Source organism: Zootoca vivipara, chromosome 2, assembly GCF_965207765.1.
Source record: "Zootoca vivipara chromosome 2, rZooViv2.hap1.1, whole genome shotgun sequence".
Lineage (NCBI taxonomy): Eukaryota > Metazoa > Chordata > Lepidosauria > Squamata > Lacertidae > Zootoca > Zootoca vivipara.
In genome coordinates this window covers 105779073-105804553 of record NC_142584.1, presented here as the reverse complement: position 1 = coordinate 105804553, position 25481 = coordinate 105779073, and the positions used below count along the sequence as shown (strand labels likewise).

The 25481-nt window shown below is 45.2% G+C and overlaps 1 protein-coding gene and 1 long non-coding RNA gene across 5 annotated transcripts; one reads left to right on the top strand and one right to left on the bottom strand.

The window, feature by feature from the left end:
• The first annotated feature begins 1195 nt into the window (after positions 1-1195).
• Positions 1196-19057, top strand: TRIM39 (tripartite motif containing 39). Of its 4 annotated transcripts, none has more exons than XM_088662699.1 (8): positions 1196-1684; positions 2617-2708; positions 3755-4279; positions 6735-6830; positions 9691-9921; positions 11406-11428; positions 12585-12700; positions 14542-19057. In XM_088662699.1, exons 3-8 carry the CDS (start codon positions 3863-3865, stop codon positions 15087-15089), a joined length of 1431 nt encoding a protein of 476 aa, XP_088518825.1. In that variant the 5' UTR covers positions 1196-1684; positions 2617-2708; positions 3755-3862; the 3' UTR covers positions 15090-19057. The 4 variants fall into 4 exon arrangements, with proteins under 4 accessions (XP_088518825.1, XP_034962914.1, XP_060127214.1 ...); XM_035107023.3 differs by having other exon boundaries at positions 6732-6830; XM_060271231.2 differs by having other exon boundaries at positions 2493-2708.
• Positions 19058-21470: 2413 nt separating this feature from the next.
• On the bottom strand, positions 21471-24153 carry LOC148687014 (uncharacterized). The gene is made up of 2 exons (XR_015948305.1): positions 24045-24153; positions 21471-21991 (listed from the first exon to the last, which is right to left on the bottom strand). It is a non-coding gene; the product is annotated as an uncharacterized LOC148687014 (long non-coding RNA).
• Positions 24154-25481: the final 1328 nt, after the last annotated feature.

Sequence of the window (25481 nt, the reverse complement as noted above, 5' to 3'; positions counted from 1 at the left end):
TCACAGGCCCACCCTATTCATACACAAAATATGCCCTTAGAGCGGGATTTGAAAGTGAAAGGGCTACTGGGAAAGGTTTCTATTCTGCAGAGGAAATATTTAGTCTCATTAGGAGAGCCAAGATGGCTTGGGGGGGGTGTTGCTCTGTGTGTGAAAATGTGTCATTTCCTATGGGGAACATTTCCTAAACTTTGAAGGGTGAAGTACAGTGGTACCTCTGGTTGCAAATGGGATCCGTTCCGGAGGTCTGTTCGCAACCTGAAAAGGCCGCATCCTGAAGCGCCGCGTCTGCGCAGGTGCGTGACATAATTCAGTGCTTCAGCGCGTGCGCCGAACCCAAAGTAACCCGTTCCAGGACGTCTGGATTCGGCGCGTCCATATCCCGAAAAAACGCACCCTGAAGCACACGTAACATCAGGTATGACTGTATTGGTTTTCTGTGGAGTGTGTGCACCCTAACACCTGTGAGGAAAAGTTGCAGGAACTTTTTGGTTTCGAAAGAAGGCCAGTGAGAAGTTACATGATAGAAGTGTGTACAATTATGCAGCTTCATAAGAGTATATAAAGAATATGAATAAATGAGCAAATTAAGTTAATTTGGATATGCAGAAGATATTAAAAATAAATTTAAGGAAGTGCAAAAAGAGGGGATGGGAAGTCAAGCTTTGAAATGTCAAAATGATTGTAAAATTAGTGAAATGCATAAACTTGAAAAGTATGAACAATTTTTTATTTATTGTTTTCAAAAAAAAGTGACGAAAGAAGAGCTCTTCTCCCTCTCTAGTCACACCTAGAACTCGTGGGCACCCGATGAAAGTTGGAAGACTCAGGTGAAAGGAAGCACTTCTTCACAGGTAAACTGCGGAACTCCCTCCCACAGGAGGCAAGGATGGCCACCAACCCGGTTGGTTCTAAAAGAGGATTAGGTACTAGCCACAACAGGTACGCTCTTCCTCAGCAGCTGGAGGCAGAAATGCTCTAGAATAGCAGTTGCTGGGAGCCGCAGGAGGGCAGAGCAACTCACTGCAAGGCCTACAGAACAGGTGGAGCGAAAGGAATCCGGAAGGCGACGCCTTTTGTGAGTCTACACACACGCCACGCGTCTATGGAAAGCGGAGATAGCGAAAGCGGCTGGGAGAACCAATCAACCGTTAGCTCTATGGCCTCGGCGGCACTCGGAGCGTCGCTTCCGGTTACGTAAGAGCGGCTTCCTCTGGTGGCGTTTGCGGAAAGGGTTTGTTGTGGGAGTGGGGAGGGGGCGGTCGGCCGGACGTCCAGCAGGCCGTGCGGTTCGCCCCTTCAGCCGTCGCCCACATGCTCGGGGGGCGGAGTGGGCCGGGAAAGTGAGGGCCAAAGAGGGGCGGCGGGGCTGCCGTAACTGCGGCCGTGCTGCGCGGAGGAGCGGCGGGCTTTGTGGGGCCTTCCGTAATTGCCCCTCTAAAGCCCCCTCTGAAACTGCCCTTATTGCAGCCCCTCCGGGCCGTGAGATCCCCGCCCCTCTGGCTTCCCCCAGCTTCCCTGGTGCCTGCCCTAGTCCTAGAATTACAGAGCTGGAAAGAATCCTGGGGGTCATCAAGTCCAACCCCCTTCTGCAATGCAGGGATCTCAACTAAAGCATCCCTGACAGATGGCCACTGCCAGCCCTGCTGCCCTGCCTCTTCCTCCTCTGCCTGCGCTGAACAGGGTGAGCTGAAATAAAAGCCCTGTAGCTTCTTTCTTTCATACCAATGACATACTTAGTTGGTCTCTAAGGTGCTACTGGAAGGAATTTTTTTATTTTGTTTTGACTACGGCAGACCAACACGGCTACCTACTTGTATCTTCTTTCTGTTTATTGTGTGGCATTCTCTCAGTTCACCGCTCCTACACAGTGCAACGTGAGGGCAATACTGGGCCTACTAGGTTGGGCTGTTGTAAAAGCACTTGAGATAAACGCCTGTTAAGTGTTTTTGGGGAAGTGCTACATAAACGGTGACCAGCTATCCAGGAAGAAGGCTACTGTCCCCTTGTTAACTAAAACAGGACTGTTTAAAAGTGTGTTTCTCATGCATTTTAGCTTTTGCTAGATGGTTTGGGTTCGGAGGCAATGACCCACTATCTGGGCCCCACAGGGTGAATTTGATATCACTGTACAGAAGGGATCTGGAACAAAACAGGGATTGAGAGGGTGACCCTACTTTAATAGGGAGACAAGCAGGTACAAATGTATGGTTTACTCCAGGCCCAGAGTTTGGGTAAGAGTCATGAGCTACAAAATCTCTAATTTAGATCTTGCTTAAGATATAAATACCCTTGGGCAAGCCAGTGTTTTCTCAATCTCACCACTTCATCTGCTGTATAGGTATAATTTATAATACTAATTTTCCTTAAAGGTTGTTGTAAGGGTTACTGGATAATATATGTGAAGTACTTCGAACACTTGGAAATATGCTGTATAAATGGGAAGTATTATTGCTTTCTAAATATATTTTTTATTCTTTTGACCTGCCAAGGGAATAACAAAGTGTTAAATGCTGGACGACTCTTTTGCAAGGTGCTTTGGTGTTTAGGAACTGGAAGAGATCAACAGCCATAGCTAAACTGTTTAACTGTGATGTTAAATCATGCTTCGGCCAGGTCCCAATGGATAAATCTTTGCTGTCCGAAACCCTGCCCAGAGAGGAAAATACACTTGCAGTTGAGGAGCTCCAGATAACCCAAACAACAGGGTAGGTACCGGTAGTCTGGCATTGTCCGCCCTAAAGGGCTTTGAAGTACCTTGACAAATACTAAAACTGTTGTAATGCTGAGAGTGGACACTTTTTAATTGGTTAGTTGAGAGTCACTGTGATTATACATGATAAAGATTTTACACTGTGATTTTACATGATAAAGCTATTTTTAGCCATCTCATCCCTTGCTTTTTCCTGTAAGACCAATTGCAGTCGTTAACAGTCATCAACAGGTTCACCACACCTATCAGCCAATCACCCATTCCCACCACCCTACCGAGTAATACCCCTCCCCACCCTCTCCCTGTATATAAGGGTCTGGTAACTTCTGTTTCAGTGTATCTGAAGAAGTGGGCATGCACACGAAAGCTGATACCAATGACAAACTTAGTTGGTCTCTAAGGTGCTACTGGAAGGATTTTTAAAATTTTGTTTCGACTACGGCAGGCCAACAGGGCTACCTACCTGTAACTAGAAATAAGTGCATGTATTTGTCCTGGAAGACAACACTTCATGTTTGGTGATTGCTTTCAGAATTTTCAGTAAAGTTATAAAAAGAACAAAAACAAAATTCAGCAATGTCTGAAGGGCCACGAATTTCCCACGCCTGAGCTAGATAGAGGGTCCGTGATCAGAATGTGAAGGCTGTGGGGACAACATTCCATATTGTTTTGGGTCATATATGAGTTATTGTGTGCTTACACTATGCTCAATTAGAAATATTTCACGCGTCTGGGTATATGCTAGATCACATGGCTCAGTATTTGAGAACAATTGCATATTCTATGTATGGTGCAAATTTGGTGTTTTTATGAAAAAGTGCACAGTTGGGACAAATTGAACTGTGCCACCACTATTGTGGCCATATGCAGTGTTATTGTATGCTAGTGCAAGATCCCTTGCACTAGTGGATGACATAGTTTTAAGGTTGCACAATGAAGGAATCAAACACAGCTGTTGTGCTAGTGGAAGCTTGTTGCACAACAGCTGTGTAATCCATTGGCGAGCAATCTTTTGTAATATACTTGTTTTCCTTTGCACAGCAATGTTCCACCAGCACAACAAGGATATCGCTAAGTGATGTAGTGCTACGCTGGATACAGCCCTTGGTTCTGCCATCCATGCTTTCCCCCTCCTGCCTTTGAGGAGACATGGCCACCACAAACCCTTTGGAAAACCTCCAGGTAGAAGCCAGCTGCTCTGTTTGCCTGGAGTACCTCAAGGACCCTGTGATTATTGACTGCGGCCACAATTTCTGTCGGGTATGCATCACCCGCTGGTGGGAAGATCTGAACCGGGACTTCCCCTGCCCCGTCTGCCGCAAGACTTCGCGCCATCGCATTCTGAGGCCCAACCGGCAGCTGGGCAACATGGTGGAAATAGCCAAGCAGCTGCAGGTCACGAACAAGCGCAAGGTGCGGGATGAGGACTTATGCGAGAAGCACAATGAAGTCCTACACCTCTTCTGCAAGGACGACCAGGAGGCCGTTTGCTTAGTGTGCGAAATCTCTCACGAACACCGCTCCCACACGGTGGTGACCCTGGACGATGCCTCCTTGGAGTATAAGGTAAAGTAAGGATGGGACATGGCTGGAATCAAGTTTAAAAAAAAAAAGACGGGAGAGGCATGTACACCAACATTTGATTTTGTTCATAGTAATTGGTTTTAATATTTCTATTGTGTCTGTAAGTGACTTGGAGTCATTTCCGTGAGCAATGCGATTAGTGTATATAAATAACAACAGAAACATCACCAGCCGTGTGAGGTAATGCATTTGATGTTTATCTGCCCATTGCGGACAGATGCCCTTTTTTGCCATCACAGTGGCACATAAACGTGCACAGACTGTACATAGTCTGATTGAATAAGGAAGCCCAAGTGGGAACTGCAATAAAATGCTGTCCTATATTTTGGTTTGCTTGTTTAATCATTAAAGTGTTCAGCAAGCCAGCCACAGCTTCCTCCAGGGAACTATAAGTAAGCCAATTCACTCTCCCATTTTTTCTTTTCAAAGTAATGCTCAGCTGGTTGCTAGTGACCACTGACTATGCTCTCAGTCTTCATTGGGTTGTCTGGGTGGGGGCTGTTATTGTTGGCTCTTCTGGAAACCTCCGAGGTCCTCTGAGTATGCTGGTGCCTCTCTTTTGTTTTTTGTCGCTTCCATGTTAGTTGAATTTCTGTTAGTAATAGGAGGCACTGTGGTTGCCGTCAGAGGGCATAATAAAGGTGGACTTTGCTATTAGAGGATGTAATGGAGGTAAGGAATGGAAAGCCTTAAAAATAAGGAGAAGGAGCTTGAAATTTGATGTGAGAATTCAGTGCAGAGTTGAATGGAGAAAGGGAACTCAGTTGTTTTCAAGGGAAGGCTTAAATAATGAATAGGAAGGCTGGAAGAATAGCAAAATAAAGGCAGAAAATAACGGACACAAATGTGGGTAGGTGGCTCTTGTGTTTGGGAACAAGGTATGCAGCCTGCTGTAAGTGGGGATATGCTGCTATGGGGTGGGGTACACCTAGATCCAGCTTTCTCACTTGAACTTCAAGTGTCCAAAGTGGTGGCTTTGTCCAGCTCTTGCTTACTTGCCAGGCTACAGTTGTTTCTGGAGAATACTCTTTTTCATGGTTCCCCAAATTACAGCAACCTCTCCCTTGCTTGCATTACTGTAATCCCCCTGTACGTGGGGCTGCCCTTGAAGATGTATTAGTACAGATTGCAGCTGGCCAAATGTTGACTGGTACGTGTTAGACTTGTGAAGTCAGTTGGCCCATAACACAGGGCCAACATTCTGTTGTGGATACTACACCACACTTCAGCCAGGGGGATCAGCAGAACATCAAAGACTTCCTGCTTTCTACTTGACAGTCTTCTCCAGAGCTCCCAGTTAAGAAAACTCCTTACCCACGCAGTTCAATCTGGCCAAGGCAGAATAGAGTGGTAATTACCGTATGACTTCTCTCGATCTGGACACTAGACTTCTGTTGATGCAGCCTAGAATAGCGTTAGGTTTTGTTTTGTTTTTGCTGCTGCTGCTGCATCATACTGTTGACTGCTGTTAAGTTTATGGTCCATGAAGACCCCTAGATCCTTTTCACATGTACTGCTAGTATGCAATGTGTCCCCCATCCTATATTTGTGCATCTGGTTCTCCCTGCCTAAGTGCAGAACCTTACATTTGTCCCTATTGAAATTCAGTTTGTTATTTTGCGCCCAGTTCTCCAATCTGTTAAGGTCATTTTGAATTCTGATTCTGTCTTCTGTGGCATTAGCTACCCCTCCCTGTTTGGTGTCTGCAAATTTGATGAGCATCCCCTCAATTCCTTCGTCCAGGTAATTTATAAAGTCATTGAACAACAACAGGCCCAGGACAGAACCCTGTGGCACCCCACTTCTCACTTTTTCCCTGGATGACAAGGAACCATTAATGAGTACTCTTTGGGTTCGGTCAGTCAACCAGCTACAAATTCACCTAACAGTTACCTCATTCAACCCACATTTTACCAGCTTCCTCACAAGAATATCACTGAGGGGGCGGGGGTGTCAAAAGTCTTACTGAAATCAAGATATACTATGTCCACAGCATTTTCCTGATCCACCAAGTTTGTAATTCCATCAAAAAACGAAATCAGATTGGTCTGGCATGACTTATTTTTGAGAAACCCATGCTGGGTCTTAGTAATCACAGCATCCTTTTCTAAATGCTCATAGACCGCTGTTGAATTATCTGTTCTAGGACCTTCCCTGGTATTGATGTCAAGATCACCGGTTGGTAGTTACCTGGGTCTTCCTTTTTCCCCTTTTTGAACATGAGGGATTCCATTTTGGAGACTATAACCTTGATTTAAGGAGCTATTTGGCACTTAGCTTATATCTGAGTTTCTAACACTGGTTGTGGGTGTCTTAGAGGTGTCTGTTTTTGGCCACTGCAAGAAGCAAGATGGGTGATTCTTATGCTCATGACTTATACACTTTAACTACTATCCCTGTGCTAGCTCCCAATTATGTCATCTCCTCTTTCAAGCAGGAAAAGCTGCAGAAATGCCTGGAGCCACTTGAACGAAAGCTGCATGAGATCGGCCAGTGCAGATCCCGGGAAGAGAAGAAGCCCGGGGAGCTCAAGGCAAGTGCTGCTTGCTTTGGATTGTATTTCTTTCACTTGGAATTTTCTCCCAAAGCAAATAAATGCTGCAGTGGAAACCCTGTGAGCCTTGCTTGAATTCAAGTGGACTACTACTACTAGTAGTAGTATTAACATTTTCTCTCACTGAGGCAACTTAAGGCGCCTTCATAAAAACAAAAAACAAACTTCCATTAATATTCAAAGGGTAAAGGAAAAGCACACACATTAAAAACAAGAGCACATCACGTGTGCTTTAAAAGGCATATATAATTAACAGCCAGAGGCATATTTGAAGAGGAATGTTTTTGCGTTGCACTTAAAGATGTGTAACAAAGGCACCAGGCAAACCTCCCTGGGAAGAGCATGCCACAAATAGGGAGCCACTACAGAAAAGGCCTGTTCTCATGTTGCCATCCTCCAGTCCCCTTGCGGAGGGGGCACACAAAGAAGGCTTCAGATTACAGTTGGGAAGTCTGGGTGGGTCGGTTCATACCTATGCTGCTGGCTCTTCTTGCCTAAGTGCAGAACCTTACATTTGTCCCTGTTGGAATTTATTTTGCCCATTTCTCCAATCAGTTGAAAGTCATCTTGAATACTGATTGTGGTCTTCTGTGGCCTGGGCTACCCCTTCCAGTGTGGCGTCATCTGCAAATTTGATGAGCATCCTCTCAATACATAGAGCCCAGAACAGAACCCTGCAGCACCCTACCTGCCACTCTTTTTCCAAGATGACGAGGAACCAATAATGAGCACTCTTTGGGTTCTGTCTGTCAACCAGCTACAAATCTACCTAACTAACAGTTTCCTCGTTCAACCCACATTTTACCAGCTTCTCCACAAGAATATCACAGAATTCCCATGCTCCACCAAGCTTGTAACTGGTATCGAAAAAAGATAGAAAACTTAATAGCAAATTACTTAATAAAACCACTCGCTGTATAAAATAAAAGCTGGTACATTCGTCCCTTGGTTTTCAAACAGCTTAGTTCTCAAATGTTTTGGCTCCCGAATGCCAAGTGACTGTTCTGGTTTGCAAACTATTTTTGGAAGCCAAACGTCTGACGGGGCTTCTGCGGCTTCCAATTGGCTGCAGGAGCTTCCTGCAGCCAATCAGAAGCCGCGCTTTGGTTTCCGGATGTTTTGGAAGTTGAACGGACTTCCAGAACGGATTCCGTTCAACTTCCAAGGTACGACTATCTGTGATATTTTCATTTGCTGTGATACACCTGCACCAAGATTCCCTCAAAAAATAAATGCTGAGTACAGGCGTTTGGTTGGTGGGCAGGAAATACCCTTCGGCCCCCACCATGGCAGAATCAGAATGGTTTAAGAAAATACATTCTGTTACTTTTATGTCAAAACAAACCAATTATAAAAAGGAACACAGTAGCACACCAGAAAATTGTAATTGTACCAGAATTGCATACTTTGGGATAATGTGCTCTTTTTTCTTCCTTAGAGTCCTGACAGTTCTTTATGCTCCATTGCTTTTAATTTCTTTTAGTTTTAGCTCCTCTGGAAATTACTTTTGATGATGATGATGATGATGAAAAAATGTTTTGCAAAACAACAACAACCCACAAAGCACCCTTCAAACAACTTTAAAAGTGCATTACTATTAGTAACAGCTAAGAAGCCACACCTGCAAGTGGGTGGGAGAACACAAGGATTTTTCTTAGTGATACAGGTGAAACTGTGTAGCCCATTATGCTATGTAGCCACATTTATGTATGTTTATGCTCCTCTTATCCTCTTTACAAAGCCTGGGATAGCTGACAATTGTTCAAACATACCAAAGCATATTGAAACAATTAAAAAATAGAACAAATTTATGCCAGCTTTACAGTGGCAGCAGCAAGCAATGCATTCTTTAAGCATTAGTACCTTTTGGAACACAGAAGCAGCGCAGGAACGTTTCCTGGACCTTCCCCTGCTGGGCTTTGTCCCTCTCATTTGATATTCAGAGGTATACTGCCTCTGAACGAGGAGGTTCAGTTTGGCTAAAATGGCTGACAGGCTTGGCCTAAATGAATTCATCTAGTTCTTTTTAATGTTGCATTGAGATGCCATAGTACTTCCCATAGTAGAGAATCACATTACAGTGGACCCTCCGGTTATGTACCGCTCTGGATATGTAACTTTTGGGTTGCGAACGTGACAAACCTGGAAGTATATACTTCCGGGTTTCGTGCATGCGCAGAAGCGCTCTGCGCACCACACATGTGGGCAGAAATGCTCTATCGCACCGCGCGTGACACCTCCAGTTACGGACCCCCAGAACGAATTAAATTCGTATCCAGGGGGTCTACTGTATTCCAAAAAATATTAGATTGCCACACTTCATAGCCAACTTTCCCTCCAAATCTAGGTGGTGCACAGTGGGATAACTCTCCTCTGTCTTCACAAACAAAATGGTAACCTTCCAATTTCAAGAGGAGCACCAGCTTTAATCTGTTGGAGCACAAACCGCAAAGATTCTTGTGACACTCTAAAGGTTGACACATTGATTATGATGTAAGCTTTCATAGAATCCACCTCATCACATTATCATCATTCATCTGATGAAATGGACTTTGATTCACTAAATTAGTGCTCAAGGTGTCACAAGGCTCTTTTTGTTGTTGTTTCTGTACAGTAAGTTGGGCTGAGAGGGAGACTGTCCCAAGGTCACCCAGTGAGAGTCGCAACTGAGCAAGTACTTGAATTTGGGTCTTTCTGGGTCACGTCCTTCTGTAATGTGTCACACTCCGGTTTTGTGCTGTGTGAGGAAGTTCCCTCTTTCTGCCAATCCTGAGCATCAAGCTCATTGGGTTGACCTCATTGAGCCCTACCAGAACCCTTTCTTCCCACCTCCCTGCAGCGGAAGGTTGAAGACCGCCGCCAGCTCATCATCCGAGAGTTCGAGGAGATGCATTTGTTCCTGGAGGAGGAGCAAGAAGTGCTGATGCAACACCTGGAGGATGAGGAAAAGGAGATCTTGCAGAAACTAAAGGACAATGTGGCTGAACTGTCTGAGCAGCGGGTCTCCCTCAACAGCCTCATGACGGAAATCGAGGAGAAGTGTCTGCAGTCAGGCATGGAGATGCTCAAGGTGGGGTGTGCATCAGAGTCTACCTGGAGAGGGGGGGTCTTCTGCATCTGAACAAATGCTGCTTGGAACATCCCATTCCTCAGCAGCCCTTGAGTCTGCCTCCTTCCCTTACTTTTTCTAGTGCTCTAAGGCGTGGTAAACCACCAGTAAAGCTTAAGGCAGGCAGTAAATCAACAGTAGATTAAAACGGACTTGAATTATCTTTTGCACCCACGGATCTGAAAGAGTGAGCCTGCTCCCCCTTTTTCCTCAACTGCAGCCTGATGGAGCAAATAAAACTCTGAACAAAACTGAGCCAGTGTGGTGTAGTGGTTAAGAGCGGTAGACTCATAATCTGGGGAACCGGGTTCGCTCCCCGCTCCTGCACATGCAGCTGCTGGGTGACCTTGGGCTAGTCACACTTCTCTGAAATCTCTCAGCCCCACTCACCTCACAGAGTGTTTGTTGGTGGGGGAGGAAGGGAAAGGAGAATGTTAGCCGCTTTGAGACTCCTTGGGGTAGCGATAAAGCGAGATATAGAATCCAAACTTCTTCTTCTTAGGAAGCAGTGATTCCATGTGATGGGTTCAACGACCCTCCAGAGATCATTTGCCTCAACCAGTTGAGAAATGCAGTGCTCTTGGGCTGGGGCCACCGTGGAATGGGGTGGGCCTTCATGTGGGGTTTTGTTTCCAACATTGATTGTGCAACTCAGAGGGATGAGAGTAGAACAAAGCGTCGATGAATTCCAGTTTGCGCCAGCCCATTTCTGCTCCCCACTTCCTCCACCTCCCATCTAATGTTTCCATCAGGGTCTGTGAACCCCAGTTTCTATAGACCCTTTGGATGTGAATCTGTATGCCTCTTGTGGGTAGCAGGGCAAGATGCATAGGGCTCTAGCTTTCTGTAGTCCACATGCAAGCATGAAATCCAGTGTAAGGTCATCAGAATTGGTTTGCTTTGTGAAGGCAGATCCTTGGATAGATGCATATAGCTCAGGGGGAGACAACCTAAGGCCCGTGGGCCAGATGCGGCCCAATTGCCTTCTCAATCCAGCCCACGGATCGAGTAGAAAGTGTCCTTTTATTTAAAATGCATCTCGGGGTTATTTGTGAGGCATAGGAATTCGTTCATTTCCCCTTCCCCCCTCAAAATATAGTCCGGCCCACCACATGGTCTGAGGGACGGTGGACCGGCCCATGGCTGAAAAAGGTTGCTGACCCCTGCTATAGCTGATATTTCAGGACATTGCAGTGGCAGGCTGGAAGTTGATGCGGTTTGCACAAAAGGTCCAACACTTGAATCTTTTTGGTGCGTTTGGGGTGGTTTTTAACTGTTGCCTGTGCTTTTTTAAGCTAAAACAGCAGAATAATATGTGTTGCTTTAACCAAAGGTGGGATCTTCCTCATTTCACCAGTCTGCATAGATAGATTTTGCTTAGCAGTTGGGGTCCTTAATGACTACACAACTCTTAACCATTTTTATTTCTTGTCCTTCTCATGCAGGATGTGAAGCACACCCTTGAAAGGTAAGGAGCAAATTCTTTGGTTGTCACAACAGTCTCACTGCCTTTTATTATGGGGTCCTATGAGGGGGTCCTTGTCATAAACGGCTGTTGGACAAGTATTTGTCCTGGTTTGACACATAAAATGCTCTTTTAAAGACTGCTGGTCTCCTTACCTCTTCAAGGAGGGCTTCCAATGGATGCCTTTGCTGTCTCAAAGGAGGTGGGCAGCTACCAAAAACAGGGCCTTCTCTATGGTGGTGCCATCCACCTTCACAACTGCGGAAAGCTCTCCCCAGAGAGGTTTGCCTTGCAACCTACCTTACTGTTCTTTTGGCATCAGGTGTGATTGAAGGTATGAAAGGCCCCTGCTTTGCTGAAACAGATACTTGTAAGGACAAAGGCAAGGGGTTGGATCTAAAGGTGCCACTTCATTCCTAGTGGGAGTGCTTCCAAGAACAAATTGGCCTTTGATCAAGGCCAAGGCTAGTGGAAATGTGCCTGGAACAATGTGCCTAGAACAATGGTACCCTTTAACCCTAAACCTCCATGAAAATAAACAAGTTGCTCAATTATAAACTGGGAGATGATTCATCCCCCACCCCCACCACCACACCATGTCTGGAGACTCTTTTATATATTTATTGTAAGTATTTTTTATAACTGCCTTTCAATCATATTCCCAGGATAGTTTACAAAAATAAAAAAGCATATACATAAGTCATATTAAACTGAAATACACAAAAAAATATGTAAAAAGCAGCATAAGAGAATCAGTAGAATTAAAAGTACTTGTGAATCTCAAGAATTGTTACTCGCTTATTTACGTTTGTACACTGATATCCCACCTTCCTTCCATCCCAGAAGCCAAGGCTGCAGACATGTAGGTTCTCATGGGATCACTCATCCAGGCACTGACCAGACCTTACAAGTATTTGAAGTCTGGGCTCACAATGGCCATGAAATGAAAGATGATTGGGGGACACATGGAAGCAATGGACAGCTTCAGGGACAGTGAACCTGGGGCCCACCAGATGTTCCTGGGGTCCACAGCTTGCATCATCCCTGGCCTTTGTCCATCCTGGCTGAGACTGCTAGGGGTTGGGAGCCCGGCAACATCTGAAGGTTCCCCAACCCTGGACTTTCCCTCACCTAACTTTCTGTGCTCTTTTTCTTCCAGGTGTGAAGAGGTGCAGGCCCAGAAGCTGAAACTGGTCTCCATCGAGCTGGAAAAGAACTTCTGCAACTTCCCCAGGCAGTACTTCGTCCTGCGCAAAATCATCAAGAGGCTCACAGGTAAGCTGGCGTGGTGCCACATCCAGGCAATTTGCCATTTGGTCTGTGTGGGGGCTGGGAGAATTGGGCCTCTTCTCCCTTGCTCATAGATCAAGGGGTTCATCCACAGTGCCAAGAAAACTCTTTGAGTTTGGAATAGATTCTGCAGATCAGCATCATCCAAGCAAGTGAGCTTAATTCTGCTCAGTGCACACACAACACAACTTTGTAATGAACAATGTAATGAGTCCAGGAGAGGTGTGCTAGAATTGTTGACAGTGGGAGAGGAACAGTATTAGCCTTCCCTAGTCTGATGCACTCCAGATGTTTTGAGACCATCAACCCCATCCAGGACAGCCAGTGGTCAGCAGTAACGGGAATGATGCAGTCGTACCTTATACCCCGAACGCCTTGCGAGTCGAACATTTTGGCTCCTGAACACCACATACCCAGAAGTGAGTGTTCCGGTTTGCAAACGTTCTTTGGAACCCAAAAGTCCAGCGCAACTTCCACGGCTTCTGATCGGCTGCTGGAACTTCCTGCAGCCAATCGGAAGCTGCACCTTGGTTTCCAAACATTTTGGAAGTTGAACGGACTTCCAGAACGGATTCTGCTTGACTTCCAAGGAACCACCTTAGTTCAAAATAGCTGGATGGCCTCAGGCTGGGGAAGGCTGGTCTGTGTTTAGAAAAATGGCTGGAAGCAGAGGAAGAAGGAAGAGTAGTCATACAGGTTGAATGTTCTTGAGGATGTCATGCTCCCCTGAAAAGCAAAGAAGAATGCAAAGATAATTTTATGGCAAAACTAGGATAGATTATAAAATCTCTGTTAGAATATATTCTGGGGCAAAGTGTGTGTTAGAAAAGTTGCAGGTAGCAAGAACATTTTCAGTTTCAATTTAAAATGTCAGTTATATTTTGTTCTGTGACTCTTAGGAGGCCTATGGATGCCTTGAAACAACAGACAATAAATTATCTACATGGTTATTTTGTCCAGGGTTGTTGTTGTTTAGTCGTTTAGTCGTGTCCGAATCTTCGTGACCCCATGGACCATAGCAGGCCAGGCACTCCTGTCTTCCACTGCCTCCCGCAGATTGGTCAAACTCATGTTCGTAGCTTCGAGAACACTGTCCAACCATCTCGTCCTCTGTCGTCCCCTGTACAAAGATGGATAACCTCTCCGGAAAAGTGTTAGTTTTTATCCAGTCAGTGCATTATTTCAGTCAAATCAGATATTTAATTTTTTTCCAAATCCCAAACTTTTGCTGCTGGGGGATTCAAGGAATCCTCTATCCGTTCTAACTACTGCCTTCTGGATCAGACCTTGATTCATTTAAAATAGTCCCGCATTCTAGTTTATGCAGTGGTAGGGCAGGTGCTTTTGAAAACAGCTCACAAGGAAAGAAAGGCGATTCCGACTAAACATCAGGAAGAACTTTCTGACAGCAAGAAGCTGTTCTACAGTGGAACAATCTCCTTCGGGATATGATGGAGGTTTTTAAGTAAAGGTTTGAGGGGGAGAGTGGATTGAAACTGGCTGGAGAACCTCTGCTTGTAATGTAGCAAATATTATGGACAAAATGGAGAGATATAAAATATGGATTACAAAATAATATGCAGTTGAAAAGGTTGGCAATAGGACCCATGGAGGGGAAGGTGGGAAGTTCAGAGATTCGGAAAAATCTCTAAATATGGCTATGTATTTTGTATTGTATTGTTATAATTCTATATTTGTAAAATCAAATGAAAATTATTGTGTGTTGTTTTTTAAAAAAATAAAAAAAACACACCATCCTGAGCCATTGAGGCCTGGCCACCATCGCAGCGGAGCCTGAATGAACGTCTCTCTCCCTTTTCCTGCAGGAGATTTGACCCTCGACCCCGAGACGGCCCACCCCAACTTAGTGCTCTCCGAGGACCGGAAGAGCGTCAAGTTTGTGGAGCAACGCCTGCGGGACCTGCCCGACAGCCCGCGGCGCTTCACCACCTACCCTTGTGTCCTGGCGACAGAGGGCTTCACTTCGGGCCGCCACTACTGGGAAGTGGAAGTGGGCGAAAAGACCCACTGGGCCCTAGGGGTTTGTAACGAATCCGTGAGCCGCAAAGGGGAGACGACGTCCCTACCAGAGACTGGCTACTGGCGGGTGAGGCTCTTCAACGGGGACAAGTATGCGGCCACTACCACCCCCTTCACGCCCCTCAGTGTCGCCACCAAACCCAAGCGAGTGGGTGTCTTCCTGGACTACGAGGCTGGCAGACTTTCCTTCTACAATGTGACGGACCGCTCCCACATCTACACTTTCACTGACACCTTCACGGAGAAGCTGTGGCCTTTTTTCTACCCAGGAATCCGTGCCGGACGCAAGAATGCTGCTCCCCTCATCATTCGGCCTCCCACGGACTGGGAGTGACAAGATGGCCAATTCTTCTCCCTCTGCCCCCCCCCCCGGGCAACCTTGTTCTAGGATTAGCCCTCAAAGGTGGTTTTTATCTGAATGAAATTGAATATATTTGATTAGAGCATAAAGGAAAGTAGATAATTCAAATATCTGTTCCCCCCCCCCCAAAAAAAAAGACTAAAATATAAATCTAAATACCTTATCAGATGTATTTAAGACAGTTTCTCAGTGGAGAAGGATGCAAGGGAGCAGGAAACAAAAGTTTATCTGTTCCCCCCCCCCCCCGAAAAAAAACTAAAATATTAATCTAAATACCTTATCAGATGTGTTGAGGGAGTTATTTAAGACAGTTTCTCAGTGGAGAAGGATGCAAGGGAGCAGGAAACAAAAGTTGCATCAACCCCAGCCGGGAACGGCAGAAGGAAACGTGCAAAGGCTTTCAAAAACACCACTGAAGGTGAGGGAGGGGGACCCTACAGAAATGTTGGTATTTAACTTATTGGCTTCACATTTCCTTAAAGGGATGCGATGCTAATGAAGGGAATATTCCCACAAAAGCCAAGAGCCCGTTTTGGAGCAGTTCGGCTTTTGTGGAGGCCAGTGAAGAAATGGGATTCCTTCTGCTTTCCCAAACTTCAAGCGGGGCTTAAATCAGACGGTGATGCTGAAACTTCGGAAAATAAAAGAACAACAAAGCAAGCCACACTGTTTGCATTGGCTGTGGGCAGAGCTGGTCAGAAATGTGTGTGAATGAGAGCGTGGCAGACATGTGCTACATGGACAGTGGAGGGAAGTGACCTCTCTGAAGGGATTCATCATTGTGTGTGTAGATTGCAGAAACCATCTCTTTTTTCCCTTCGCTGCCCCTTCTACACCTTATTCCAGGGGTAGCCAACCTAAGGCCCGTGGGCCGGATGTGGCCTAGTCGCCTTCTCAATACGGCCCACGGACGGTCCAGGAATCAGCGTGTTTTTACATGAGTAGAATGTGTGCTTTTATTTAAAATGCATCTCTGGGTTATTTGTGGAGCATAGGAATTCGTTCATTTATTCCCCCCCCCAAAAAAAAATATATAGTCCAGCCCACCACATGGTCTGAGGGACGGTGGACCGGCCCACGGCTGAAAAAGGTTGCTGAACCCTGCTTTTCAGTGTACAGTGGTGCCTCGCTAGACGAATTTAATTCGTTCCACGGGTCTTTTCTTATAACGAAAAAATTCGTCTAGCGAATCCCATAGGAATGCATTGAATTTTTTTTCATTGAATTTTTTTGCCCATAGGAACGCATTAATTGAATTTCAATGCATTCCTATGGGAAACCGCGATTCGCTAGACGAAAACGAATTCGTCTAGCGAGGCAACCTCCGCTAGAAAAAACCTTTCGTTAAGCAGGGCATTCATTAAGCAGGGCATTCGTTAAGCGAGGCACCACTGTATACAGAAGCAGCCTCCTGTGGTCTTGGTAGAGTACTGTAATGTACATGTGAGAATAAAGCAGGCCAAGGATGGATCCTTTCCTCTTGAACACCCCAGCACTCCCTGGGTAGAGTGTTAAGAGATCTCTATGGACTAGGGCTGGGCAATACCCGGTTTTCAGCATCGCAATATATTGCCAGCTAAACATCACGATATACTGATACACCACAACGTCTGAAATGAGGCCTTGGCTGGCTTCACGGTTTTCCCGACATTGTGATTTTTTGTATAGCACACAAACGCACATCATGGTTCACAATATATTGCCAGGTCAAAAACTTTGGAACCAATATCGTGATATGGACTTGAAACCAGTTCTGGATGATATATCGATATATTGCCCAGCCCCGCTATGGGCTGCACAGCCCTTGCAGCTAGCTGGCAGATCTGGACTGAAGGGTATTGGAACAGAGTTTCTGTCTCAGACCCAGGAAGCAGAGCTGGTCTTAAGTCCCAAATTTTATCCAAAGGGCCAGTTGTATGATTTGTAGTTGGCAGCATCCATTGGCTTTAACTCAAGCTGCTATCCCAAAGTCTTTCATGAAATGAATGGCGTGTATTGTGACGCTTGCCTGTGGGCTGTGAAGAGGAATGCCTAGCGGCATTCGCCACGGGTAAAAGTAGTGTCCACAGATGAGTCAAGGGCAATGGCCTGCAATGGAGGGTGAACGTTTTCCAGTAGTTCACTTGAATGCAGGAAAAGTCTTCTCTGCTAACATTTCTATCCTGAAGTTCACCGATGTTGCACGGCTTAGCCAAATGTGAGGCGGAGGGAGCAACATAAAAAAACACTTCTTTGGGCCATGCTTTAGGGGAAGTCCGCAAAATGCAGCTGCTACGTTTACCTGTTTGGAACGCAGACTAATCTGGCTGCACTGTAGTGTGACATCATCACACAAGCTTGGAGGTTCTTAAGCAGAGGTTGGGTGGCCATCCCTCATTCTGTGATCTCAGCTTTGCTGCTCCTGCCTTAGGAAGCAGCCTTTGTTCGGGGAGTTTTCATGGAGGAATGGTGCTGCTGCTGCTTGAAGCTGGGGAAAGAAGCAGCTTTCGATAGGTGACAAGAGCAAATAAGAAAGGTAATGGGGAGCAGATGAGTATGCCAGTGTGGTGTAGTGGTTAAGAGCGGCAGACTCGTAATCTGGGGAACCGGGTTCGCGTCTCCACTCCTCCACATGCAGCTGCTGGGTGACCTTGGGCTAGTCACACTTCTCAGAAGTCTCTCAGCCCCACCCACCTCACAGGGTGTCTGTTGTGGGGGAGGAGGGGAAAGGAGATTGTTAGCCGCTTTGAGACTCCTTCGGGAAGTGATAAAGCGGGATATCAAATCCAAACTCTTCTATGCAACTTTCCCACCACTGCCACTCGTCGTCCTGAGAGATTCCACCAGAGTTAAAAATATTAAAAGTTATTACAGAAGGTATGTATGTTTGTGATTTGTAAAGGACCCCGGACGGTTAAGTCCAGTAAAAGGCGGCTAGGGGGTTGCTGCGCTCATCTCGCTTTTAGGCTGAGGGAGCCAGCATTTGTCCAGGCAGTTCAAAAGCACACCAGTGCAAGTAGATAAATAGGTACCACTGCGGTGGGAAGGTAAACTGCATTTCCGTGTGCTCTGGCTTCCACCATGGTGTCCTGTTGCGCCAGAAGCGGTTTAGTCCTGCTGGCCACATGACCCGGAAAGCTGTCTGTGGACAAATGCCAGCTCCCTTGGCCTGAAAGCGAGATGAGCGCTGCAACCCCATAGTCGCCTTTGACTGGACTTTACTGTCCAGGGGTCCTTTGCCTTTTTATGTTTGTGATTAGAATACCCTTGAGTGCAAAATATGTATGTTGAATAAAGATTCCAACGGCCTCCGAACATGGCAGGGGAAATTCCTCCACAGCAAGGCCCTCCAGATGGTGATGGACCACAGCTGCCACAACCCCGGACTCTCGACCATGCTGGCTGGAGGGGATTGAAGTTAGAGCAGTGGTGTCCAAACTTTTTTCAAAGAGGGCCAGATTTGATGAAGTGAAGGATTGTGAGGGCCGACCAAAGTTGCTGACCTTTTTTTTTAGGGTTGAAGTTGTTGAGGGTTTTTTAGGATTTTACCCCAGGAAATGAACTGCCACAGGGACCGGATTAAACCGACCGGCGGGCCAGATTAGACCCCCCAAAACAGACTTTGGACATGCATGGACTAAGGCAACATCTGGAGGGCCACATGTTTCACCACCCACCCCGTTCTAAGACGTTCAATTCGCAGTTCAGCCTCAGGTTAGCTATAACCCACCCCTCCCGGTGATGCCCTGTTGGGCTCAGCTTGCCTCCACCTTCCAATGGTAGTGTCTGGAGTTGTGTGATTGACTTGTGTATGTGTGCGTCTATGCGGGTGAGGAAGCTCTGACTTGGGTGCGTCCAACCCTTGAGCATGAGTGGGCTGGCAACCCACAGCTTAGGGCAAGGTCTATGTCTTGTGGCTTTTAAGATTATTAATAAAATCTCTTTGTTTTATTTCGCAATGATCTATGTGTGCGCGTGTGTCACTTCTTGGGCACTTTTATTTTATCGGCCGGGAGAAAGATGTCAGAACCGCAGTTCTTTCAGCAGCAACATAGGTAACACCAGGGGCTTTACCTTGCCCAAGGTGCCGCATTTTGCAGTAGCTGCAGCTCCCAGGCCAACTTTCGGGGCAGCACCACACAATGCAATGCAGTAATCCAGCCTAGAGGTTACCAGTGCATGTTCAGACTATCCCTGTCCAAAAATAACTACAGTATAGCTGCTTTACAAGCTGAAGCTTGGACCTGACCAGCCTAGTGGAACTGGCTTGTGCAGTGTTGGGAGACGCACGTGACATTTCATGTGTGCCCCGCTCCGAACTTAAAAATGGAAAGCGTAATGCTGGTGGTCAACAAAAGAGGTTTAAAGACTGTCTGTCTCAAGGCAAATCTAAAAAAAATTAGTTTAAACACCGACAATTGGGAAAAACTGGCCTGCGAGCGCTCCAATTGGAGAACAGCCTTTACCAAAGGTGCCGTGGGCTTTGAAGACACTCGAACTCAGGACGCAAGGGAGAAACGTGCTAAGAGGAAGGCACGCTTGGCAAATCCACACCGTGGTCAACTCCCGCCCGGAAACCATTGTCCCCACTGTGGAAGGACATGTGGATCCAGAGTTGGCCTCCACAGTCACTGACGGACTCACTGTTAAAACCGTGTTTATGGAAGACAATCTTACTCGGCTACGAGTGATCGCCAAAGAAGAAGACAATCTTGGGGCAACCTGGCGCCTATGCCTGGTGCTTTTGTGAAACATTCCTGCTCCTCATGGCCTTTGGCTAATTAGAATCATAGAATCATAGAGTTGGAAGAGACCACAAGGGCCATCCAGTCCAACCCCCTGCCAAGCAGGAAACACCATCAAAGCATTCTTGACATATGCCTGTCAAGCCTCTGCTTAAAGACCTCCAAAGAAGGAGACTCCACCACACTCCTTGGCAGCAAATTCCACTGTCAAACAGCTCTTACTGTCAGGAAGTTCTTCCTAATGTTTAGGTGGAATCTTCTTTCTTGTAGTTTGAATCCATTGCTCCGTGTCCGCTTCTCTGGAGCAGCAGAAAACAACCTTTCACCCTCCTCTATATGACATCCTTTTATATATTTGAACATGGCTATCATATAACCCCTTAACCTTCTCTTCTCCAGGCTAAACATACCCAGCTCCCTAAGCCGTTCCTCATAAGGCATTGTTTCCAGGCCTTTGACCATTTTGGTTGCCCTCCTCTGGACACGTTCCAGCTTGTCAGTATCCTTCTTGAACTGTGGTGCCCAGAACTGGATACAGTACTCCAGGTGAGGTCTGACCAGAGCAGAATACAGTGGTACTATTACTTCCCTTGATCTAGACGCTATACTCCTATTGATGCAGCCCAGAATTGCATTGGCTTTTTTAGCTGCTGCATCACACTGTTGACTCATGTCAAGTTTGTGGTCTACCGTGTTTCTCATATTATAAGACACGTCTTATATGTATTTTTTCCTCAAAAAAACCACACTATGGCTTATTTTCAAGGGATGTCTTATTTTTTTCCTCCTCCTGCCGCGGCCGGCATTGCTGCTGCGCCTATCACTATGTCTTATTTTCGGGGTATGGCTTATATTCCTTGAATGCTTAAAAATCCTGCTATGGCTTATTTTGTGGGTATGTCTTAAAATATGAGAAACAGGGTACCAGGATTCCTAGATCCTTTTCACATGTACTGCTCTCAAGCCAGGTGTCTCCCATCCTGTATTTGTGCCTTTCAATTTTTTTGCCCAAGTGTAGTACCTTACATTACATAAACAACCAATAGTCTTTTAAATGGGGGGGGGGTTATGTTTGTTACTGCATTACGTATTTTTGTGTTTATAAACTGCGCTGTAATCTGAGTGAAGGCCAGTCTAGAAATCTAATATATAAAAATATTATTATTATTATTATTATTATTATTATTATTATTATTATTATTATTTATACCCCGCCTATCTGGCTGGGTTTCCCCTGCCACTCTGGGCAGCTTCCAACAAATACCAAAATACATTAAAATATCACAGATTAAAAACTTCCCTAAACAGGGCTGCCTTTAGGTGTTTTCTAAATATTGGGTAGTTGTTTATCTCCTTGACCTCCGATGGGAAATAATAAGGAAATAATAAATAAACCTCAGGACTTCCTTTCACTTTGCCTTACAGTTTATCTCCTAAGAAGCCCTCCTTGGAGTGATCCTACTCTGTGCTTTGTGGCTCAGGGTGGTCTAAATATTGGGATGTAAGTGGTGGCAAGAGCAAAGGATGGGTGCAAGCCAAGGCACAGACAACAACTTCCTGTTCTTTCTATTCCTAAACATTTATAAACCTGGATAGGACTGCCAAAATGAATTATAGTGAGAGACTGGCATACTGCTTTTTAAAAATATTTAATTTCATCAAGTGTGATTTTCCAGAACGTGGTCTGTGATTAGATTGCCTAAGCATATAGAAGACACAAAGACCTTAATAGGGAGGAAGAAGTGGATTTTTCAGATTTTACGATGGTCACACCACAGCTGCCCACCCCCAGATTGTTCTGGAAAGCTTAGTTAAGAGTGTTAGGAAGTCCCACGCAGAGCTACAATTGACAGTGCTCTTAACAAAACTACGGTTCCCAGGATTCTTAGCGGGGAGGCATGCTGCTAAAGAGATATAATAGTGCTTTAAATGTATGGTGTGACTTTGGTACGGCCCAAAGTGAAGAGATGCATACGCTTCTGCCCATTGGTGGCAAATCACACCATCAATATAGCAGCCTCTCGTTGCAGAAGTTCCTCCTCCAGCAGCAGTTCACCGTTGTTCGTTGGCCTTTGAGGTGCCTCTTTGTCATTCCACAGAAATAGGATTCAGGCATGACACAGCCGTAGGTACGGAACTGCTGGAATCCCTCTAAAAGGAGAAGCATAGAATCGTGCCCAAGGCATGAGAAATTTATATCCACATGCTTCCCATTCCAACATCATTTCTCATGCCCTGGGCGTATAGATCAGGGGTAGCTCCTGTGGTACGATCCAGTTATCCTTGGACTACAGCTCCCATATGTCCCAGCCAGCACCATGGTCGGCGGTCAGGGATGACTGGAGCTGTGTCGCAACAGCATCTGTTGCCCATCGGCTTCTGCATATTGTGGTGTTAGCCATATAAACCCTTAGCCAGTGAGTGGCACCATGCAGGGAGGTTAGAAAATTAAAGTCAGGCATCCCCAAACTGCGGCCCTCCAGATGTTTTGGCCTACAACTCCCATGATCCCTAGCTAACAGGACCAGTGGTCGGGGAAGATGGGAATTGTAATCCAAAACATCTGGAGGGCCGAAGTTTGGGGATTAGGGTGATGACTTTTTCTCTTTTTTTCTCAAAAATTATTTCCTGTAGCACAAATGGATGAACTTTTGCCTATTAATGACTAAAATGAGGTATATTCCATTGAAATATTTTTAAAAGGTTATGCACAAACTGTTTTTAATTTTTTTGTATGCAGTTTTACCATTTCATAAAATTGTATTAACAATTCTATATATATTTCGTATCAAATTTGGACACAACACCACATTCCACAATGGGGAGTGTTCTTAGCAACATAGGGTATACAAATGTCACACCTGTGCAAGGTAAAAGCCCCTTTTTGGGACCTCAAAACTCAGCCAGCAGACCCTGCCGGACATGCTGGGGAAAGAACCTACAGGAGAGGTAGCAAAACATCGTCCTCTAGTGGCGTCTATACTGTTACTGCAGCTAAAAAAAATGCTTCCTTGTGTGTTTGATGACCCTATATAATGTTGTATATATATATATATATATGTGACTCTAAAGCTTGGGTTCAATTTTATATCTGCTTACAGTGACTTCAAAAATGGTCAAAAAACTGATAAATAAATTTTTTTAAATCATTTTGTGCATGAGGTTTTTTATCAAATATCTTTGAAAGTAATATTTTATCTAATCTTTAATGAAAGCTCATCAAATTATGATACAGGCAAATGAGGTTGTAAAAAAGTCATCACCCTATTGGGGATGCCTGATTTAAGTCAGTTACAGTTTCCCACTGCCAACATGGCATCCTGACTCTGTTAGCCCTACATGGCTTCTAGCTACCACTTAAAAAATACTCATTCTACATTTGTAAGGAAACAATCTTTTAGAAGGGCAGAACCTTTGGAACTCCCTGCCTATTGACATCACGCAGGTGCCTTCCCTGAAAACACAGAATCATAGAAATGTTGAATTGGAAGACACCACAAAAGGTCATGTAGCCCAACTCCTGCAATTTGTTTAGCCAAACCTATCCAGACATACAGAATGTTCACATGCATTTAAATCTTGTTTTTCAGCTATTGTTGATTTTAATCCATTTCTGGAAGGTTTTAAATGGTTGATTTAGCTGATGGTTTCATTGTTTTATTCTTTCCGTAAACCGCTTTGAATTTTTTAAAAAATTGACCAGAAGAATTAGAAGCCAGGAAGACCAAAATGTCAATAAGGAATGGGGAAAAGATATCATTTACCTTAAAAATCATTGTAAACAATTAATTTTTTTTTTAGTAGGACTGGAATGACACTTGTAGTTTAACGTTGGACAATGGTTGCAATACAGTTTCAATAGAATTGGATTAAAAAGGAGGTGCAGAAAGAAAAAATTAACAAAGACCCACAAAAGGGAGTCCATGGGAATTTATGGAATTCTCTTTTTGTTTTGGTTGTTTGACAATTGCTTGTAAATTTCAAAATCTGAATTTTATTTTTATTTTATTTAGAAAAAAAATTACAATCAAGCAGTATATCCATTTTAAGAAGCACAATTAAATAGTTGCAGGAAACCACAGGAGGGGCAGATCTTGTACCTATTGCAAAAGATGTGTAGCTCAGGCCACCCCCGGAATCTGGGTTGGTGTAGTTCCAAATCGAGGAAAACTGGGAAAACTGGGACAGCAAAACTCTCACTTACCCAGACTGACGGTAATAGTCACACATCGTTTTCGGCCTCTGCACACGCTCCTACCAGCGAGGCACGTGCCGTCTATTTCATAGAGACACGCTTTGCAGTAGAGGCTCCCTAAAATAGGAAACAGGATGAGACCTGCTAGCAACTCCTTGAAAGCAAAGATTTAATGGAAGATGCTGCCCCACAGAGCTTCAAGTACAGCTGGGAGAGATCCATGCCAGAACCCCTGGAGGGCTGCTGCCAGTCAGTGTGAGGTAAAGGTAAAGGACCCCTGGACGGTTAAGTCCAATCAAAGGCGACTATGGGGTCGCAGTGCTCATCTCGCTTTCAGGCCGAGGGAGCCAGCGTTTGTTCACAGACAGCTTTCCAGGTCATGTGGCCAGCATGACTAAATAGCTTCCAGCGCAACGGGACACTGTGATGGAAACCAGAGCGCATAGAAACTCCGTTTACCTTCCCACCGGAGCAGTACCTATTTATCTACTTGCACTGGCGTGCTTTCAAACTGCTAGGTTGGCAGGAGCTGGGACAGAGCAACAGGAGCTCACCCCGTCACGGGGATTCGAACCGCCAACCTTCTGATCAAGCCCAAGGGGCTCAGTGGCTTACACCACAGCGCTACTCACGTCAGTATAGAGAATACTGAGCTAGAAGGACCCAGGCTCTGAACATGTTAGCATCCTATGTTCCTAGTTGTGATGACCCACCTCTAGAACTCCGCTTTCTTAAATTGTTTTGTTATTCTTTAAGATGCCTTTTTTTAAAAAAAAATCTTGTAAACCATTTTCTTCAATATTAAAAATTTCCAGGTGTATGAAAGCTGGACAGCCTGGAAAAGGGGCCCATAGAAAAGGCAATAATACAAGAACCAGCACAATCACAGATCATAATTTTAACTGGAGAACTTACCAACCAGTCCCAGGCAGAGCAGAATTGAAGCGCAGAAAAGGAAAGCCCGGGCCATGTTGTCCTCCTCAGTCGGGGACGATCTGCTCCTGCTCAACAGACAAAGAGCAGAGTACATAACCTGACTGTTGTTTCACTTGCATGCCACTTTTGTACATTACGGCACTCGAGGCACCTCACAATCCACAGCGTGGGCACCTGCAGGCAGTGTTGTCGGATAACAGTTTGAAACATAGCTAAGAATGAAGCAAAACCCAAGAATCTCATTTCCCTTACAGAACTGCAAGATAATGGAATACCAGCAAATCACAGATTATACAACCAATTAAACAAACGAGGCAGGATCTACAGAAATCCAGCACACCTTTAAAGGTCAATTTCCGCCATTAATTTCATTTCTTGTTAATTGATTGATGGATTTGTTTTGTTCTTGTTTTAACTATTCATTTGTGCTTCTATCTTGTATTTTTTTATCTTGCGAACTGCCCTGAAACCTTGAGATCAATCAAATAATTAAATAAATATTAAAATTTA